Source organism: Mycteria americana, chromosome 3 (assembly GCF_035582795.1).
Source record: "Mycteria americana isolate JAX WOST 10 ecotype Jacksonville Zoo and Gardens chromosome 3, USCA_MyAme_1.0, whole genome shotgun sequence".
Taxonomy (NCBI): domain Eukaryota; kingdom Metazoa; phylum Chordata; class Aves; order Ciconiiformes; family Ciconiidae; genus Mycteria; species Mycteria americana.
Window position 1 is genome coordinate 92,527,291 of NC_134367.1, and position 21,908 is coordinate 92,549,198.

General features: G+C 48.0%; 2 protein-coding genes across 2 annotated transcripts in view; one reads left to right on the forward strand and one right to left on the reverse strand.

Annotated features, from left to right (window-relative positions):
* Window positions 1-21,908, reverse strand: part of RMDN2 (regulator of microtubule dynamics 2) — a 115,714-nt gene that overhangs the window by 24,256 nt on the left and 69,550 nt on the right. The window lies entirely within an intron of this gene.
* On the forward strand, window positions 13,958-18,192 carry CYP1B1 (cytochrome P450 family 1 subfamily B member 1). Its single transcript, XM_075497404.1, has 3 exons — window positions 13,958-13,977; window positions 14,774-15,790; window positions 17,515-18,192. Exons 1-3 carry the CDS (start codon window positions 13,958-13,960, stop codon window positions 18,125-18,127), a joined length of 1,650 nt encoding a protein of 549 aa, XP_075353519.1. The 3' UTR covers window positions 18,128-18,192.

A 21,908-nucleotide genomic window follows, 5' to 3' on the forward strand; every position in this document is an offset into this window, starting at 1 on the left:
ACTGGTTTGGGCCCCTCACTACGACATTGAGGTGCTGGAGCGTGTCCAGAGAAGGGCAACAAAGCTGGTGAAGGGTCTGGAGCAGAAGTCTGATGAGGAGCGGCTGAGGGAACTGGGGTTGTTTAGCCTGGAGAAAAGGAGGCTGAGGGGAGACCTTATCGCTCTCTTCAACTACGTGAAAGGAGGGTGTAGAGAGGTGGGGGTCGGTCTCTTCTCCCAGGTAACACGTGGTAGGACAAGAGGAAATGGCCTCAAGTTGCGCCAGGGGAGGTTTAGACTGGATATTAGGAAATTTTACTTCACTGAAAGGGTTATCAAGCATTGGAAGAGGCTGCCCAGGGAAGTGGTTGAGTCGCCATCCCTGGAGGTATTTAAAGGACGTTTGGATGAGGTGCTTAGGGACATGGTATAGTGGTGGTCTTGGTAGTGTTAGGTTTACGGTTGGACTCGATGATCTTAAAGGTCTTTTCCAACCTGTGCGATTCTGTGATTCTGTGATTCTGAGGTGGCATTAGCGTGCACCCATGGATCCTACAGCTCAGCATGCTGGGAGACAACTGGCCAGAGAGGTGTGTGCATGCTGCACTACTTCTTTGGCTTCCAAGAAATAAGAGCTTAAAGGAGAGTTAAATGAAGGGGTTGTAGTTGTTATCGTTACCAGAAAGGAGGAATGCTCAACAATGCGAACATTAAAAATCACAGTAAATTCGTCTAACAAGACTGTCAACTAACAGGACTGAAAAAGCATTCAGATATGAGTGACATTACTGGGACTAAGAAGAGTCAGCTTTAGACCCATGCAAGAGAAGAGGCACATGGGCTTGCACAGAGCAGGCAGCTCCCTGGCTGCCTTCCACCTGCAGTGCTTGGTAAAAGTGCATCAAAGTGCATAAAATGGCACCAGGGCCACCATCACCCCTGCTCTGCAAAGCCATCTCAGGGCACAACAATCCTCAAACAGGCCAAAGTCAAACTCATTCACCCCCATCAAAAGAAGGTAAAACCATGTACATGCCGATGATGGCAGAGAAACATTTTTCTAACTTGCCAAAACCTCCAATGGGTAGCCTTTTCCAGTGCTCTGTTGTCTTGGTACAAAGTTTTTCCTAGTGTTTAAATCTTGTGTAACGATCAGGTAAGTTTTGACCATACATCCATTAGAGCTAGAAAAAAGCCTCGGTCCTCATTACTTGTTAAGACATCCACCTAAATACTGAAGTCCTTATCAGTCTAAGCAAGCCAAAGAGTTTCCATCTCTTAAACTTTGCTATAGTTCTTGCTGCTCTGCTCTTATCTCCCTCCAGTCTGTCCACATGTCTCTTGAATACAGTGCTTAAATTAAACTCGGCAGAGTTCCCCTGCTGTAACTTCACCAGGGCAGGAAGAGACTTACAGCCTGTGTCTTACATATTATTCTGCTTCTTACCCATTGCACACTGACATCTGCCTTTTGCAACATCCCCACACTTTCTGTTTAATTTGTGATCTATCATGACACCAACCTCCCTGATGCTTGTGCAGAAGCTGCCTTCTCAGGCAAGGTTGCCACCTGGGGACATGAGCATTGAAAATACTGACTATTAGATACTATGAACCAATCTCATTTGTGTCCGGTCCTCTGCACTTTTATTACTTCATCTTGTTGGTGTCCAGTCTTCCCTGCAGCATACCCAAATCATTTGGGATACTAAGCCTGTTTCCTGTGCTTGCAGCCTGCTGAAGCCTTCCTCTCTAATTTGAATCTGTGGAAATACTGGCTTACACCAAATGGCCCATCATTTCTCTCGATTGGAATAACTTAAGGAAAAGTATGCTGCTTAAGTCAAGGGGATGATTTAGCAAATGTTGAGTTTACCAACATTTTTCAAAACTTTTATTTTCTCAGCATTTTAAGAAATCTGCCATGCAAAAATGCTTACTATAAGATCGGCACCATCACTTTTTCCACAGGCACTATGAACAGCGAAGCTGTTCGTGTGCTGAAACCGTTGCTTAATCACACCTACCGAGACTGTCTGTATCTCCCTCTTCTCTCACACCTGGCCTGCGCGCTCTTTCGGGAAGTGCCTTCCCACTCCACTACCTCAGCAGCAGCACGAGCCGTGCAGGCAGGGCTCTGCCCGCTACCGAAACAGCAACAGTAAATAACACTGAAGCAGACTGTTGCTGCTACCGTATTTTACATGTGCGCTGCTTCAGACTGCATGCGTTTCTGTGATCGTTAGCCAGCTGAAGGTCACAGTAGCTGGTTTGTCCTCCTGATCCAATGTCAGGTTTCCCACCTGGGAATTCAAAATCTTCAGCAGACAGAAGACATACATACCCCATGCTCCAGCCGCCACTGCTTTGCAACGCGAGGACTGGAAATGCTGGGTATTAGATAGATATCACAAACCAACCTCAATCGCTCCACTTTCATCAAAACCTCTCTTACCTTCAGTAGGATTTTCTCTTGCATGTACAAGTGAAACATGGGGTTGCTGCTTCTTTACAGCTTCTTCATACCTGCCTCCTCACACTTCTCTTTTGATAACATAACCCAGGATTACTTTAATAAAGGAAAGGGAAAATATTTTACTACGCTTGTCATATGCTCTTTCACAGCCTGTATGCTGGTGGGCTTTCTTGCCCAGGGGAAAGGGAAAGGTCAAGGCACAGAAATACCCAAGCCTTCTTCAGCTTTTGCTCCAGGATACAGTTTATTATCTAAACATCAAATTCATAAAGTAACACAAAGCAAAGCTATTCCCTCATCCAAAGCCAGCTGCAGGGGCTCCCAGGCTTTCCATGCCAGAAAAAGGGCACACATCTTCATCTAAACCCCTGCTGAATCAAGTGACAAGCAGGCAGCCTGTAATCCTTTCCTGACTGTTTAACCCTGTCACAACAGGGTCTGCTGTTGTGAATGTTTTATTCCAGGGCTGGAGCAGACAGTTTCACACTCTTATAGGTTTTTGAGCGCACAACACTTTAAGGGTTTGTTTTGTGCATCAGTACTTACAGCAACATTAGATAATTTTGCTAAACTTATTTAAAAATCAGGCTGTGGACTCCTATATGTGATTCTTTTTTTTTTTAAAAAAAAAAAAAATGGAAACCTTTCTTCATCAGAACAAGTCTGTACATACATTTTAGCTTTCGGAAATATACTGACCACAGAAAGACCAACCGTGTGTTTAAGAGTTCACGACCTCTGAGAAACTGCTCACATTAGATGTGAGTTTTCTACACTCAGCCGAAGTATCAAGACAAATGGGGAAGAACGGCAATGAAGATATGTTGCAAAAGTGTTATGTATTTTGGATGCTTAGAACTGAAAAACATGATGGTAAACAGTAGGAAAAGGAGAATAAGGAAAAGGAAGGGTTTTTTAAATGAAACCAATTCTTCAAAAGGGCAGATAAGCTGGAGGGATGCAAACAGGAAGCAAGAAATAGCAGAGAGGAGAAAAGAAAACGGATTTATTTTCAAGGCTGCTTCAGATAAGTGCTTTTCACAAGAGGATTGTGGTTGCCTGCTGTACTGTGGGCTTGTGAAGATGGAAGGCTTCTTTGAATGTTGGTTTGTTTGACTTACAAACAGGAGTAAAAACTCAGTCCCTCAGTCGCTGTCCTGCAAATTTAAACATCATTTTCCTGGATGCTGGCTGTACAAGGTCTATCTTAACAAGCTAGAGAACAGTAGAACGGATACTAGGTGGATCCACATACTATTATCACTCCCAATTTTACGGGGAAGCTGAGGCACAGAAAAGATTAAATGTGCTTATGTTCAGAAACATAAACTTACACAGCGCTCTTGTAACAATAGGTCCATCTTGTCTTCTGTTATTTTAACAATCATTTTATGATGGCCTCATTTGTAAGAGTAGCACTTGACTCTCTGTACCTTGTCCCACTGTCTCTGAGGGAAGTGTGAGTAACAAAGTCTGTCCCATAAGTCCCATAAAACTGCATTTAACTCATGTTGTTCTCACTTCCCTGGAGATAAGAGGTGGTGCTGAGAATGAACGGGATCCTTTCCCTTTCCTGAACCTTCAAAAGAAATGTCTAATTAATTCCTTTGGTGCAGCCTTTAACACTGGGTTAAGAGACATACCAGAAATAAAACCACTCAAGTTTCAGACCTCAAGGTTAGTTTACTTGCCTGGCAGATAAAAACACTTCCTTTCTGCTTGAAGACCTAGCTAAGTTGATGTGGAATCACTGAAATGAAATTTTTTAAAAATGTCACTTGGCTTTCTCTGTGGTTACTTTCAAGGGTGAGCAAGTCAGTGTGCAGGCTCGGCACTGGACCCCACATCTCCTTGCAGTCTTCTGCTGTAACTACTAGACTAACTAGTCTCTCTTCCTCTCCTGCAGGACCAGGCAACCCATGAGTGCTGGATATTCTGTAAATCTTGCTTAGGGAGGCTAGCTCAAATGAAATCTCTCCCTGCAGCGTGGGGGGCTGAGACCCCTGCAGTAAAATGTGGATCCCCTCTCCATCACAGGCCCCCACACCTCAGTAGTAGTGCTGCATCCCTGCACGCTCAGCGCTGACCCCGTTGCCACGAATCATCTCATTTGTAGCTTCCTCCTCCACCTCCAATCTTCTCCCTGCCGTGCCAGAGTATGTACAAACTGGGAGGTGTAAATATCCTACCCACCTTTTTTGCCTAATTTTCATAAAGCTTTCATGAGATCACTTGCAGGAGCAGCCATGAACAAACTACAGCCCGGATAATGTGATCGTACATTCCTTGCCTGAAGAGAGGGCAAGACTTGGGTTCTACACAAAATTGCAATATAGGCCTTTACATAACTGGTGGATTGAGTAGGAACCAAATCAGGTTCTGTCACTTTAAAACTTTCCTCCACACTCCATCACCTCCATCCATCAGTTGCCTGCAGCATGTATATTGAGGAATCGCGTGCAAACCTTACCATAACCCAAGGCTTAACATAAACTATACTCTTTCAGGTCATTGGCAAATAACAGGTATATCCGGTTGTGCCTTTGTACTTGCCTGCACGCAAATTAAAAGCGCATGTAAAGTTACAATAATCAAAGTCAGTCAGGGGGAAGGGGAGGAGAGCAGGGGGATAATAACCGGGGGATCAGGATATTTATCTTCACAGGGAAGCCACTGAGAGGAGCCTCCTTGCATGCCATTTACACCTCAAAAGAAAGACAGGGGCAAACCTGGCTTTCGGCCAAAGCCATCCCCTACAGCGCCCCAAGCTGTGCCTAGTCCTGCCTTCTCCCTCCATCTGGTAAAGCACCCTGTTACCTCCACTGCTGCTACCTCTTCCCCACGGTGCCACACAGCGTTTTACTCTTCCTCCTTGACTGTAGGTAGAGTGAGAGTGTTTCTACGGGAGAGGACAGTGGACAAGATGGACTTTGGGCTTTCTTCTTTGGGAGACTTTTGCTCTCAAGGTCTCAGCTACAGCTGCTTTCACCTTTGCCATGAGGGCGCACCTCCAGTGCAATGCTACTTCTGTGGCTGCTTCATCCCCTCTTCCCTGACAGAGCCGGCACCCCGCAGGGTGACCCCAGATCCGCCCTGCCGCCCCGGGGTGGGCACGGGCTCCCGCGCTGCTCTCCCTTCTGGAGGCAGCCAGCAAGCCTTCCTGCAGCCACCCTGAGCCTGGGTGTGGGCTGCTTGGGAAAGGGAAGAATTTATGGCAATTTTTTTCTGTCTTTCTCCCTTGGCGTGCCACGAGATTAACAGACATTAGCAAATGCCTCTTCCCGGAGTGCTGTGACAAGACGAAACCTGCCCTGACTGGCACCTGCAGTCTGTTTCCCTCGTGGTCTTTAATCTGCCATTGCAGAAGGTTGGAAGACCTGAATGGCTCAGAAACGGACACTTCCTTGGGTTTGCTTCTGAACTCTAGGAGCAATCTGTATGTGTCAAGAGTGTTTTCTCTCCCTGCTGAATTTACTGAGGGCCAGAGGAAATCTTTATTATTATTATTTGTCTTACCAGAGGAGTCAACTGTCTTGATCAAGATTACAGCCCTTACATGGAATACTGTAAAAATCTCCTAAACTCAATTTTCCATCATTAACCACAGATACCACAAAGGGAGTTTCCCTTATCCCCTTGGTTTGAATATACTTTCTCCAAGTCTTTCTGCAAATTAAAAAATGTGCAAATAAACAACTCCCATTTCCCATACCCCAGGGAACAGCATGAATAATTTTATAGGCTAGAGTATTACCCACACATATCCCAGTCCCTAGAATTTGAGTCATTTCATTTACCACTGAAATGCAGTTACCGCTGGAGGCAAATACACCAAACCCTTGCACAACAGAGCAGAGGAAGCCAAGAATACCCTGCTGCAGAGGGATGTGCAAACATTTCCTCAGCTGAACTTCAGCAGCCAAAGCACTGAAGGTCCTGGTCTGGATTCACACATTTCCATCTGACAGGATACTTTAGCAAAGCCAATGTAGCCAGAACCACTGTTTCTGGTGGAAAACCTATCACTCTGCAGCTTCTTTGCAAATACTATTCACCATTTTATTGACCTGCAGTAATGGAAGGGAGGAGGCGGGTGAGCATGTTCCCTCGCTCATTTGGGCAGGACTATCTAAAGGGTGACATTTACCAGCAACTCCTTGACTGACATGAAATTTTTGAGGTCCGTGACATGAATCTCCTTTGGGAAATCCCAGCTAAAGGCCTGTCTCTTCATGATCAAAAGCTACGGAAAGCCCTCATGAAGCACAAATTATTGTGTTCCTGTTTGGTTCAGCTGCCAGCTCGACAATCAGTTTGCGCCCAGCACCACCTCCTCTCTCAGAGCACCTGAAAACCTGAAAGGAGCAGTACTAAGGATAATATTATTTTAAAATGCTGAAAACTTCTCATTATTAAAATGTCAATCCTTTGGACAAGAAATTAACCCAGACCCTCGGGAGTCCATGCCTAGTAGTGCAAGCAAGTCTGGTGTATCCACTTGAACGTGCAGGTAAGCAGAGCTGGCTTTTCAGAAGTTAGAACTGAACCTGCCTTTTCCACTTGACACTATGCTTCAGCAACAGTCCTAGTATGACCCCAAAAGAGAAAGCATATATATATATATATATGTGTGTGTGTACACACACTATACTAGACCCTGGCATCACTTTCTGAAGTACTCTTAAATGTTTGCAGCCCAGCCCAAGAACGCCCTTAGCAGCAAGATTGAAGGTATCATAACGGGACAAAGTAAGGCTCACACCTCTGTGCAGCTCCCTTACCTAGGTCAGACCTGCATCCCCCACTACATAACCACGTTTATTCTCTGAAGGAAGGAGAATTCTGAAATTCAACTTGGATTGCTCTAGGGGCTACCACATTCAATTTGTGTTGCCTATTTTAACATTTTGATAAGTTTTTCTGCTGTCAAGGCACCAAAGAATGGTACACTTGCAATACAAACTGAAGAACCCAAATGACCGGTATTTGTGTCATGGGAAATTATTGCTTGGGAAGTGGTGAGCTGAACATTCATAGGCTGAGCTAAGCAATGGCTAGGACATCTAGGACACAAGATAGGAAAACTCATGTTCTCATCAAAGAACTGTAAGTTTCTCCATACCATCTGCGCTTCACTATCTTCTCTCTCTGTGCAGAAGAGTCATGGTGTCTACTTGGACAGAGTTGTCTTAGCTGGAAACTCCAGGTCCTCCATTACTTATAGCTTTGACCAGCTTTAATCATCTGGCCTGAAATTTTCTGTCCCTGAAAATTCCATGTTTCACATTGTAATTTTTAGAAATGTTCAGTCCAAAAACAATTGAACCCATTCATGAGAACAAGGAAAATGTGTTCCTATTAAAACATGGTTGTGGCCTTTTCTCTGGAAAGCTTTGTAGCCTCAAGCTCTAAAGCAGGGACTTGACATTTGTCTGGGTAACATCTTTTCTCTCACATTTGTGCCTTTTGCTCCTCCCTTGACAATTCGCTCAAATTTGGACAAATATCCAAACTCTGAAAAATCATATTTTGCACATCTGTATTAAAGACTTCGTAGAACTTCACAGGTAAATCTTCAAAACCTTCACCCCTACAGAATATGCTTCTGCCTGTGAGTGAAGTGGACTTGGCTTTCACCTGTAGCCCAGGGCTGTTTTGAGCTAGCATCTGTCACTATGCTTGAGCATACAAGCGCACTCACATTTTCTAAAATAGCAAATACTAAACTCTCAGCGTTAGTAAAGCACGTGCACTACAAGCTTCGTATCACCACTACTAATACAGCACCCAATAAAGTCTGGAAAACAAATGAGAAATATAATATTACTGCTTGTTAACATGTTAACACTATTGGCCCTAAGCAATGTTACCATTTTTAAGCTTTAGAGCAACCTAGCTCATCATACAGACTATAAGATTTCTATACTTCAAAAGAAAGACGGACCTTGGCAACACAGCTCTTGGTTCTGCAAACCTCAGAAGCAGTGTGAGGATGCAAAGCTGCCAGGTGCCCCAGGGAGCCCCTTTGCTCAAGAGGGAGAGTGAGGAGGCACAACAGTTTGCCTACACCTCACGTGTTTAGGATAGACACAATAATGCACATCTTGAGCAGTGTCTAAACTTTCCTAAATGTTGCTCTTTTGTCCGTCTTCTTCAGAGTGCTTCCTTCAGAGTACTTTAATAAAGAGCATTTGTATATATAAATACAAAGACACACATAAAATGCCACGGATGAGTGCTCAACAGTGTGTAAATTCGATTTTGCTCTTTTGCCTCATAGCAGAAGACAGTTTAAAAAGGCTTCTCAAAGGGCAGCCACAAAGTGACCAGCTCTGTGTTTTCCTCTCAAGAAAAACTTAGCTATGTGGTTTCACCTAATACTGTCAAGAAAAGACAGCAAACTTTGGAAAGAAATATTGTAGGAATTTGGCAATGCAAAATTAAAACAGTTTCATAATCAGGTTTGATGTCTGAATTAAGTATAACGCTCTGTGCTCATTTTCTGTAATCATACCTATGCGTTACCTGTGTGGAAGCGGACCACAATGTATGCCCGTAATTTGCAAGTAACATGGAAAATGCAAACAGATGGAGAGGCTACAACTCAGACCAGCACTGAGCTGAGCCCCAGCAAGCACTGGGAGGTTTCTTGCCTTCCTGCAGCAGCTGGGGGAATTTGGCTCAGAATTAAGAGCCAAATTTAGGCTTTTCAATAGCAAGGGAGAATTGAAAATGTGAGCTGGGAAGTCAGTGGGAATGCAGGGAAGAGTGAAGGAAAGCTGCAAGTTAATAAAGGTTAAGAATGTGGTATGTAACCATACACATATGCTGTAAAAAGCATACCACAAATGCTTTATTTTAGGCCACAGTGAGTGGCCTAAATATATAACCCTGAATCATGGAGCTACAGCTGGCTCCTGTGTATGCCTGGCACTCTGAGCAGCGCTGAGGATGTGGCTCCTCATATTTTGCTTACATCTCATGCTTGGCATCACAAGAAAGCTGCCAAACCGAGCAAAACCAGGAACCTGCATCAGACATGATCTCATTATTGTCCACACTCGTGGTACCCAAGTCTCAGGTTAGTTTTAACACTGAGCAATTCGGTATTGTGTAGATAAGCCCGAGCAAGCAGGCACATCCATATGGTGCAGAGCGGCAAGCACAGATGGTGGCCGCAGAGCCCGCTGCCCCGGGGTGGCACTGTGTCTGGACTGAGTGGCCAGTGCAGATCTTCTGCTCCTGGATACTTGAAGCATAGTGGTAACTCTGCATCGTGCCGGATTGCAGTGTAAACATAATCTGAGCGAGCTGCTGTAAACGCAGAGGCTTACAGGTTCTAATTCTGATTGTAATCTGATTGTTTTAATGGTGATTTTCCTGACTTAACAGCAGTATTGCTGAGACTAGAGACAAACTCCAGCGGTACATAGGAACGCTTGTACAATTTTAAGCAGCCTGAAACAACAGGATATTGCATTTGCTTAAGTTTCCAAGTGCTTTGTGTTTTACAGTTACGGTACTTGTTTATTCATCTTATATAGTATTGTGCAACACTCAGAAACAATCAGAAACAACATTTCCAAGGGATTATTTAACGAAGAATGGCTTGGATCACTCTATAAACTGTAAACAATTTGTACAAGCTCTGTACTGAATCAATCCCAGGATAAAACATTGCTCAACTGTCATATAATCCACCTTGAGATTTTGTAAAATTAAGAGAGAGGAGAAAAAGACACATAGTCCCAGGTATGGGACAGAGAAACCCAGTGTGGGAAGGCTTTCCATGGAAAGCTGCAAAAGGAAAAGGTAAGGAAAGAAACAGGACAAGGTCAAGTCCTTGAGAAATTCCAGTTGCTGCTCATGAGGATTTATGAGCACCTTGCCAGTGTCCAAAAGGGAAGCCAATGGCTGCCATAGTTAGAAGAAAAACTGAGAATTGAGTCTACAAACCCTTATTTGGGTAAGTAATTCTTAACATTTGTAAAAAATCTCTTAGGGGTTAAGAGGTTTTCTTGGAAAAGGGAGGACTCTGCCAGAGAGATAAAAATTTCCTCTTAAAGGGCAAATGAAGACTCTCCAGGTTGTGTAATTCCTCCTCCTTTATCAAACTTTTACCTCCACAACAAGGACTCTTGTCCCATATATATAAAGCACCTTCATTCAGAGTCGCAGAGGTCCTGATGCCCCCACAGACTCTGCCAGCCCCCTGCATCTGGCATTCCTGTCAAATCAATCAGAATTTTTAACAGATTAGGCCTGAATTCCTTTCCCTTAATCCCAAACCCACCCACTTCTGCCCCTTCAACTCTTTTATTCTTCCATATCTTACATCAAGTAGGGTTTTCTAGGCCTAAGAAAGAATGCATTTTAGGTGGCATACGTTTTCAGTGATTCAGTCTTTGATGCCTAACAAATCTAACTTTGACTCAGGAATTTAGGACTGGCTTCAGTAGGACCTGCATCTGAATTAAGTCCCCAGAACTGGGAAAAAAGAAACATGCATTATCTAAGAGCAATTTTGAACTTCTATGCTTCTAGAAACAAAAGAAGTGAGAAGAGTAAATAAAGAGGTAGGCAGGAAGGCAATTTGTGGAATATGACAGAGACCAAGGGCCTGATCATCCATTGTGTGCGTTTTGGTGCCACACTAATTCATTGGTGTGATAAAATGCTTCACTCAAGCTATGCTTGACTGTAAGGGACTAATGAAGGCCACATAGAATCAGAGCCTAGAAAATTGGGTGAACATTCATTGCATACAGTCAAAATAATACTCATGCTGTAATAGATGCAATAGTAAGCCAAGACTGTAAATATCCTGGTTGTACAGCACATAGCACAGGGAGACCAGCTGGTACTACCACAACAGAACAAAACATCTAAAACAGATTTTTCTTTCTCTCCTGTCTAACAGCAACAGAACTCCTGAAGACCAAAGAGAAATGGGGAAAAAAAAAAAGAAATTAATGTTTTCTTACAGCATAAAAAAAATGTACCAGGACTTGCAGTTCCTGGGTTTATGCCTTAAACTGTGAACCTGCAGCTCACAGTAGTGCAAGTGTGCTCTTTCCTCTGCCCGCCAGCGGCCAGGAAGCAATGCCACTTGCAGTATGATGTTGAGAAAAAATGTCAGTAGGATGCAAAGCATAGAGTGCACTGGACCCACGCTCACTCACTGAACCGATAAGAAACAGTGAGGTGGGTGCAGGGCCACTTGCAGCAGAGGTAAGAAATGGCACAGCATGTCACCTCCGGCAGCCCCATCCTGAGGTGTTCTTCCTCTTACGAATTGCAACCAGAGTTTGGCCACCTTGAGGACACTGTTTCTTTATAAATTCAGGTTTACATGGAGCTGGAATGGCATCTGTTCTGTTTGCTCCAAAGTAAATGGCAATCTCTCGCTTTGACTGCAATACAACTAGTTTAAGTCCTGCATCGAAGAAAGGAAGTCCCTAAAGGGACTTACTAACACGAGCTGTAATGCCTGGGTTTTAGGCAACTGATTACCACGTTCATCAAGAAAAAGGCAAATTTACCTGCTGGCAATGGCAAATACCCAGCACTGTAATCCAGAGCTCAGGTAACCTACCCAAGCTAGTCCTTACCACTCAGATCCAGTGCCCAGAACACTCTTTGCAGGGAGAAGCTCATGTCTCTCCTCTGACATATGACCAATGAAGGAGGGAAGGGTGGCTGTCAGGGTGGGACAGGCCACTTTGCCACAGCTGAGTGGTTACAGCATGTGAAATTTGCTTTCAACCTTCTGATGGTGATGGAGAGATCAAACTGCCTAGTTTGTCTCCAAGCTTTCCCTAAACTTAATGCCATAGGGATGGAGCTACCTTTGCTCCTCTTTGAAGCTGGGCCATGTGCTGGGCTGGACTGCAAGATCCTTCCAGTTCAGCCCAGAGATGGGGCTGGGAAGAGGGAAGCTCCCTTTTTCTGGCACTGCTCGGGAAAAGTGGTTTTGACACCTCTGTCACTTGGCAATGGCAGGAAGAAGCACAGCGCGCTCTGAAGCACACAGAGAGAGATGGCAGATGCTAGTCTGAGCAAAAGGTAGCACTGCTGACTGGAGGAGCCCGGGACAGTGACAGCAGCCAGGATTACACCTCTTCGCAAAGACAGAAGCAGTAGCAGCCTGGCCAGGCCTGGGTTCACACCCTGAGCTGGGCTGACTCCCAGCATCTAATTTTGTCTAATCCCTAAATGCTACCAAAACACCTTCTTTTCTTCTCATGGCGTGACTGTAGAGAATCTGCAATAAATGTTGTCTTTTTTAATTTTGCTTGGTACAGCAAAAACGACGACAACAAAGCAGGAGCGTTCCCATTTCCTGGGGAACAGTTTCCTCGACGCCTGGGGGTTTGCAGCCCCGGTTCCCCCCGGGGCGCCGGGAAGCCCGGGGGGGGTTGGGGGGCCGCAGCCGCGCTCCCCTCCCCTCGCCAGCCCTGCCGGGGCGGGCGGAGGTGCCAGATTTGGGAGCAAAAAAGCGCCGTGAGCGGGAGAGGAGCGAGCGCAGCGCGGGGGCGAGGCCGGAGGGCAGCGGGGCCGGCCGTGGTGCGAGCGGCCCGGCGCTTCCCTGCCTCCTTCCCCCCCGAGCCGGTGTCAGGTATTGCGAGGAGGGGTAGGGGCCCGGGGAGGAGATGGCTGGAGGCTTTCCAGCCCCGGCTCACGCAATGCAAACTCCGCACGCAACGGGGAGGCGACAGGCGGAGGAGGGGAAGCTCTCCGGCTTCCTCAGCCCCCAAGATGCAGGCGAGACTTCGCCTCCCCACAGAGAGGGCTGCGAGCCCGCCCGCCACCCCGCTCCCCTCCCGGCACCTCCTCCCCTAAAACTTTTGGCCCCGGCCATAAAAGCATCCGCGGCTCAGCCGCTCCACTTGGCGAGGGCCCAAGGGCAGCTGGCAAATAGCTGCGACCCCTCACGCCAGGGGAAGGGCCAGGCAGCGGCGATTTGTCAGCCGGGCTAACTGCGGCACGCCCGCACCGCGCCGCGCACCGCGGATGCCGGCGGGTTTAAAGCCGCGAGTACCGATGCCGGGCGCCCAGACGCGGCTGCTCCGGCTCCGGCTCCGGCTGGGGGCAGCGGGCCGTCCTCCCCGCGCCCTCTGAGCCGCTCGCCTTCGCTGCCTGCGGCGGACTGGGGTGGCCCCGTCCCGTCCCCGCAGCCCAGCAGGCGGGTGGAAGGGAGGGGGCGGCAGGAGCCCGCTCGCTCCCGGTACGCCGGGCTGCACCGGGCAGGTGGCTGCCGGCGGGGCGAGCTCCGAAGGGTTAAAGCGCTGGGAAGGTGATAATAACTCTGCGCTGGGATCGGGGGCAGTTGGCATTTGCCTGCACATGACCTGCCAAGCTCCGGGTGACAGGAACCGGGGATCCTAATGAGTTTCCCAGAGGCTGGGATCTGAACGTCGCCGTCGCCGCTCTCCTCCCGCGGCTGCCCGTAAGAGCTGCCGCCGGCTGCCCGGCTCCTCTCCATCCTCCCCGAGGTCTCGGATGGAAGCAGCGTGCAACAGGTCAGTTCTGCTACAGGCGCCCGAGGTGGCCGTTTATTTCACCCCCTCTTCCCCTCCCTGCTTCAAACAGGCTGGAGCAAACGGTAGGAGCGGGTGGTCCCCGGGCACGGGGATCGGAAGCGGGACCAGTCAGCTCTGCCACGCCGGGACCTCAGGCATCTTCCGCAGCCCATCCCCGGGGCCGCCGGCTGCCAGCCTGCGCTGCCGCGACGGGCACGAAGGTGCGGGGAGGAGGGAAGGGCTCGGGACAGAGGGGGGCTCCGTGGCCGTGTGCGGAGGTTTCCTCTCTGGAGCAGCGGGAAGCTCCGCCGGCGGCGGGGGGAGCCCCTTTCGCCGGGAGGAGCGATGTGCAGCGCCGGGATGAACCTGTCTCCAGCGCACGGCGGCTGCCTGCATCTGCGGAGGAGGCTCGTCAGGCGAGAGCATCCTCCTGCCTCCCTTTCTGCCTCTCTCAGCCGCGACCTTCCGCATCCCCCGCTGCAAACTTTCCCTGCCGGGGGGGAGGGAGCAGCGGCCCCGCCGCCAAATACGGTTTTGGTCCCCTATTGAGCGCTTGCCACCTGATCATCGATTACCCCTTGTTTTTCGCAGAGGACCCGGGCGGGCTTTAGGCGCAGGAGGCAAGGACGCACCCCGACTCCGAGCGCCGAGGCGGCTGCCGGCGCTCCCCTCCGCCGCGCCAGCGCGCCCCCGTCCCCCCTCGCCCGCCCGGGCTTCTCCCTGCCTGCGGGCGACGGGCAGCTTCCCAGCCTGTCGGCAGGGTCGCTGCCCGCTGACCCCTCCCTTTCCCTTGCAGCATGGCCCTCGAGAGGCTCGGGGAAGCCCTGCGCGGCATCCCCCCCCTGCAAGGCTCCCTGCTGCTCCTCCTCTGCCTGCTCGCCGCCATCCACCTGGGCAAGCTCCTCCTGCAGCAGCAGCAGCGCCGGCGGCAGGGCCAGCGCCGGGCGCCGCCGGGCCCCTTCCCCTGGCCCTTGATCGGCAACGCGGCGCAGCTGGGCAGCGCGCCGCACCTCTCCTTCGCCCGCCTGGCCAGCACCTACGGCGCCGTCTTCCAGCTGCGCCTGGGGCGCTGGCCCGTGGTGGTGCTGAACGGGGAGCGCGCCATCCGCCAGGCGCTGGTCCGCCAGGGAGCCGCCTTCGCCGGCCGCCCGCCCTTCCCCTCCTTCCAGCTGGTGTCGGGCGGGCTCAGCCTGGCCTTCGGCGGCTACTCGGAGCTGTGGAAGCTGCACCGCCGGGCGGCGCACGCCACGGTGCGCGCCTTCTCCACCGGCAGCCCCGCCACCCGCCGCCTGCTGGAGCGGCACCTGGTGGGCGAGGCGCGGGCGCTGGTGGCGCTGCTGGTGCGCGGCAGCGCCGGCGGCGCCTTCCTCGACCCCTCGCGCGTCCTGGTGGTGGCCGTGGCCAACGTGATGAGCGCCCTGTGCTTCGGCCGCCGCTACAGCCACGGCGACGGCGAGTTCCTGCGCCTCGTGGGGCGCAACGAGCAGTTCGGGCGGGCCGTGGGCGCCGGCAGCCTGGTGGACGCGCTGCCCTGGCTCCAGCGCTTCCCCAGCCCCGTCCGCGCCGCCTACCGCGCCTTCCGCGACCTCAACCGCGACTTCTACGGCTTCGTCCGCGGCAAGTTCCTGCAGCACCAGCGCAGCCTGCGCCCGGGGGCCGCCCCCCGCGACATGATGGACGCCTTCATCCGCCTGCAGCGGGAGCAGCCGCGGCTGCAGCTCGAGCACGTGCCCGCCACCGTCACCGACATCTTCGGCGCCAGCCAGGACACCCTCTCCACCGCCCTGCAGTGGCTCCTCATCTTCCTCATCAGGTAGGCGCCGGCGGGGCGGGCCGGCCCGGGCCCTCCGCGCCGCCCGGGCGGGGGCGGGAGGCCGGGGCGCCCCACCTGCCCCGGGGAGGGGGGCACACGGGAGTCGGCCCGGGGCGCCGCGGTGCGAGCGCCAGCCTTGGGGGGTCCCCGTTGCGACGGCGCTGCGCGGGCGAAGCCGCCGCTGGGAAGGCTCCCCGGGCGGTAAAAGCCGGCCCAAACGAGCGCCGAAGCCGCTCGGTCCGGGGAGAGCCGGGGCAGCGGCGGCCCCTGGGGCGAGGGTCTGAGGGAGCGGCCCGCCCGAGGGGGGCCGGGGCGCCGCAGCCGCTTACGGTAACTGGCGCGGAAGCTCTGGGAAACCCGCCCGAAAAAGGTAAGAAAGGGTAAAAGAGACCCTGCTCCGGCGGTCGGGTAATGGTGCGTGAAGAGGCTGGCAAAAAGGCAGCCGGATAAAACCTGAAAGGAGCAGATTTTACCAGGTCAGGATCGAGGAGATCGTAGGAACGGGGTAACAACCGCTCAAGCAAGATAAAGAGTTCGCGCACCGGTTCACAAACCCGCGATTAGGCTAATTGGCCAGCAGCGTGTGCCTTGATCGCCACGGCGTGACGGGGGGGCGGGCAGGCCCGCTGGGCCGGCGGCGGGTGCGGGCACACACGGCCCGGCGCTGCCCCGGCCCCGCTCCTGCGGCGGGAAATCCCGGCTGGGGGAGGCGGATCGACAGAAGGAGGCATAACGCCGATTTTCTTGCCTGTCCCGGCTTTGTCTTTCATCACCTGCATAACTTGTAGGCTTACGCAAACGTTATCTACTGAGCCGCTTCTTGAAAAACAGGTAAACATTTATAACGCGTCGAGCTAAGGGTATGACGCCCAGTGTTCACGCAACCTGTTGGGTTTCTCCCCGTTTCTCACAATTCCCCAGCAGTCGACGTGCGGGTCTGCTGCAGGAGGAGAGGGCAAGGACACAGAAGCCAAACTTGAATGCTTAAAGCTCACAAAGGCTCCTTGGAAGAATGCGTGCTTTTAGACAAGCAAAAGAAAATAAGCAAAATTTATTAATATTTTGATCTTGTTTGGTTACTGTGTAGTCTTCCAAACTATCCAGACTTCAAGACAGTCATCTTAAAATACATTATAAAGAAAACATATTTTGATATTAATTAGAAAAAGTATACACAAACTAAGAGTGGGATAATTGTCAGAATAAGGCTATTCTGACAATTATCAGAAGGGATTTTTCCAGTTTAAAAACCTGCAGACTTTCATATGCATGCAATAAGTCTAGCGATAACAAACTCCATGCTACCTTTTAGAGGACACATACAGAGCTGGAAAACCAAATTCTCATTCCCACGGAAAGCCCAGTATTTAGAAGAGACAAGTAATTTTAGTTTTAGAATTAATTTTCAAAATTGGATCAGAATATTCAGTTTCAGCACATTTTAAGTTAGTTTCATTTTTTATGTTGAGAATCAGTTACATGTGACACTAAAGTGAAAACTGAGCAAATCTAAAGCGACACCATTGCACAGGAAGTTTGGATTTTTCTCTCATAAAGTTTTCCATCAGGGTCTACATGTTCCTGCAATATATTTAAACTTTGCTCAAACCGCATTATTTAGGGGAGGGGCGAGGTTCTGTGAAAAATGTTTACAGCAAGGATAATTTTTGCGAAAATCTTTTGAAAGCGTTACATACATACACACGTCTTACTTTAAATGACAGGTATCCAAATGTGCAGGCTAAAATGCAAGAAGAAGTGGATAGGATTGTTGGACGAGACCGTCTGCCATGTGCTGAAGATCAGCCTCACTTGCCCTACATCATGGCTTTCTTGTATGAATCCATGCGTTTCAGCAGCTTTGTGCCTGTTACTATCCCACATGCCACCACAACCAACACCTTCATAATGGGCTACCTCATTCCCAAGGACACAGTCATTTTTGTTAATCAGTGGTCAGTGAATCACGACCCAGCAAAGTGGTCCAACCCAGAGGATTTTGATCCAACAAGATTCCTGGATGAGAATGGATTCATCAATAAAGATCTTACTAGTAGCGTGATGATTTTCTCATTGGGAAAACGTCGGTGTATTGGAGAGGAGTTATCCAAGGTGCAGCTGTTTCTCTTTACCTCCATACTGGTGCATCAGTGCAATTTTACGGCTAATCCAAACGAGGACCCTAAAATGGACTTCACCTATGGGTTGACCATTAAACCTAAGCCATTTACCTTGAATGTTACGCTTAGAGATAGCATGGATTTGCTCGATCAGGCTGTCCAAAGACTGCAAGCAGAGAAAGCAGCCAATGAAAATCAGCTGTCAGCAAATGCCTAAGCAACAAACCTTGCATCTAAAGATGATCCCTCCCTCTTTTTTAGACTTAAATAAGTTATAGTTTGTTCTGGTGATCTGTTTGGAAAATAGCCGATATTACAAGTTACAAGAGCAGGAAGGAAAACTGCACAAGGTATAATCCAGTCCTCTTTTTAATTCTAGAAGGAGAGCCAGGGGAACAGTTTAATATATTAAATCATAAAACATATGCAATTTGAAAGTAAGCCTTTTCTTTCCTAGCTTCTTCACAGAAGTCACCATTGTAAAGCTCTTTTTATCTACCGACTGGTTGGAGTATCTCCAGGAACTGTTTGTACAATGCTTTCCATGTCTCCATGTGCTGTGCCTTAACTCTAAGTTCGCCTTCAGTGACTCTACATCCCAAAGTGAAATCTCTTATTTAAAAAACAAAAAAAAAGAAAGAAAAAAGAGGGAAAAAAAAAAGGTTGCTTGGATCACTGCAACCTGCCTCTGAATTCAGTCTACTGGAAACCGCCATAGGCACATGGCAGCTCCTGTGTTGTGACTGCTGGGATGTACATTAATGCCTCAGTAATAAACGTTCAAAAGATTTTTGGTAAAATGACAATGTAAAGTCTCGCCTTTAGCATTCCAAAGTGTTTACATAAATGACTACAAAAAAAAAACCAACTTGCTTATAAGCACATTTGAAAATAAAATTCATATTTTATATGGGAATGAACAGAATGTCCTAATGTAGTAACTTTTTATTAAGTTTTGAAAGATCAGATTTGATATGTCACCAAATGACAAGGGTGATACAAAATGTATGCTAATCTGTTCATTAGCATATTCATGAAGAAAATAGATGTTTGCATTAGAAAGTTTTATAAAGGTATAGCTGAATTTTGTATTTCCGTAGTAAAGAGTTAATATCCCTGTCCCTAGGCACATAGGTAAGTCCAGTAAAATCCACATGGGCCAAGTGAGAATTTAGTGAATGTATTGAGTGAGAATTTGGGGGGTTCATATTAAAACTTTCATGCCACAAGCCTCAAGTAAAGCTTACAGCAAATACACCACTGCTCACTAGTCATTCTGTTGGGTTGAGTTAAATGGTATATCCAAAAATCAACTATGTATTTTTAGTACTATTTGCTTGAAACAAAGTCTCAGAAGGAAAACTGACATTACATGTCCTAATTAATGTACCCATTAACTGAAGAAAAAGTACTTTTAAAATTTTTGCAAGGCAAAGGACATAAAATAATAAAAAAAAAAAAACAAACAACCAAACAACAACCAAAAAAACCCCCCCAAACAAACCCAACCTATTATTTTAAAGTAAAACACCCACGTGAAACTTTATGGCCTTGAACCTCGGGCTAATGTTTGTGTACACAAAGCTGCATGTATTTCTCTAAAAAGCAGACAACCCTATGTAAATGCCTGATTTTGAAAAGTGTTGGGCTCTTCTTTGGAGCTGCAGATCACCTTCCATTACATATGAAATCCATCAGGAATGAGAGTACCTCCCATGACTTGCTGTGTTCAGCCTAGTACTAAATCAGGTATTAGTAGAGCTAGAAAAATAAGGGTGCAATGCTACACAGTAAAGTAGCTCTGCTGAGACCTAAGCAAGTAAAGATTTGCACTGGCTCTTCTGATAGATGGCCAGTCTGAGTCACGCTGGCAGCAGTGACAGAACTCATAGTGACATTGGGAAGAGCTGGGTTAACGACACAATCCTGATCTTCTTGAGTAGAAGCTTCACTACTGATTTTAAAAACCTGAATCAAGCCTAAAAGTAATGCTCCATAACTCCACACAGTAGCAATGTACCTGTTTAAAGTCTCTGACTTCACATGGCATCTATCTTCTTTCTTTAGAGAAAAAAAAGCTTTCTGTTACATACACAAGGAGTAACCTCAGGTGTTTTTCTGAATTACGTACAAGTTTGTGATATCCCAGAACTTAGCCTATACCTGTGAAAAGCTTTATAAGATACTCGGCATTTTCATGTGGAGATCTACATTAGATCAAATGCTAGCAAGACAATTTTCCTTGTACCTTTGTAAGTATTGTTATTAAAAAAAATATAAAGGATGTAACCTACAACTGAATAGTTATTCTAATGCAAGGATCACCAATTCATATTTTAATAAAAACGGCTTTTGCAATTTTGTACTCTTCCAAAAGCTTTAACTATGCATTGGCTACTAATGCAATGTCCATTCACACTGCTCATGTCTGTCAGGGCGTCACACACTGTATAGCTGTTGGTCAAATAATGCCTTGTATAATCTGTGAAGTTGCTCAAATTTAGTAGCACCCGTTTAGAATATACGCAGTTGTTCAGCAAGCTAACTTTTATGGTCATTTTGAGATGTATCATTGTGTTACCAAAATACTAAATAAAATTATTCTTACACTGCCTTTGCTTAGTTTATGTATGGCTTTCTAACATCAAGATAAACAAAATTATTATTTCTGATTTGGAAAGTATTATTATTTCAGATATTTGTTCATATACTTTTCACCTGCTTTCCATTTCTGGATTTTGAGGTTTTTCTCCATCCTGCCCTTAACAGCTTCTCAGGTCTGCCTGCTTATTCAACCTTGCCATCTGTGTTCAACTTCCTCATGCTCCTTGCTAAGAACATTCCCTGCTGCTCATCTCAGCATCGATCTGAATTCTTTCATGTCTTTGGTGTTCTTCTAATACCTGTTAATCTCTCCTCAGCCTGCACAATCTCCTATGCTATGTTCTTCCCTCTGGCATTTCAGTTCACTTCCACCTCCCCTTATTTCAAGCCCACAGACTGGTTTTCCTTTCTCTTTTTCCTGCCTATATTTAGTGCTGGCATCGATATACTCGGGGCATCTGTGTACTCTAGTGGTGGGGATCCATACTGCCCTTGGGACCAATTTGTGCTGTTTTGGCCTTGGTGTATAGTCAGGAGTGCCAGGAAGGAAATCTCGGGGCTGAACAAGCCTTAATGGACCCTTGCAGAGCAACCTCTCACAAAATCAAGGCTATCCTGTGGTGAAGGGTGACCGTTACTGCATATATAAAACATATCTTCATGATGCAGCAGCTCTCCTCCCCCCCCACTCCCGTCTTCTTTTCCCCAGTCTGCCACACATGCCTGCTTACTTCAGAGCCATCTTAGAAAAGACCTTCACATCTTCCCTAACCCCGAGGAAGTGGAACAAAATCTGGGTGGGGCAGAGGGCTAGGCATACTGACTAGCAGTAGTTCCCTCCTGATTTGGGATATTTTCAGCAGGAGTTTCTTCCTAAGGGGGCAGGATTCTAAGTACAGGCTGAGTTGGTGAAATCAGAAGGAACACGAGTTGGAAGACGACTTACAAAGACCCCCTAGAAGGAGCTGAGGACCTGTGGAGTAAGTGTAGTGTCCAGAGAAACCCCATGCAGTGCATACATGGCTAGGGCTGACCAGTGGGCCACAACGAAGATACAGAGCAGGTGACCTCCCTGGGTAAAAGCCAAGAGCAACTTCATACAGATGCTGCCACACTGTCCCTGCTTCCCGTTAATTTCTAGGTATTTGTCTGCTTTACCAGCTGTCTATGGCTGAAGTCTAGACTCCCTCTTCAGTGTTGACAGGCACATTTTTATAGCAAGACCTGCTGCTACCTTAGTGCCAAAAGATGCAGTGCTGATGCAGCCAGAAGTTGGCATGAAGAAAGCATTCTTGGAGTGACGCGTGGAGATCACTACAAATAGTATTTAAAGCAGTTGGGTAGGGACCCAAAAGTTTCTGTTTGCCCACTGTAAGCCAGTACCAAGTGTTAAG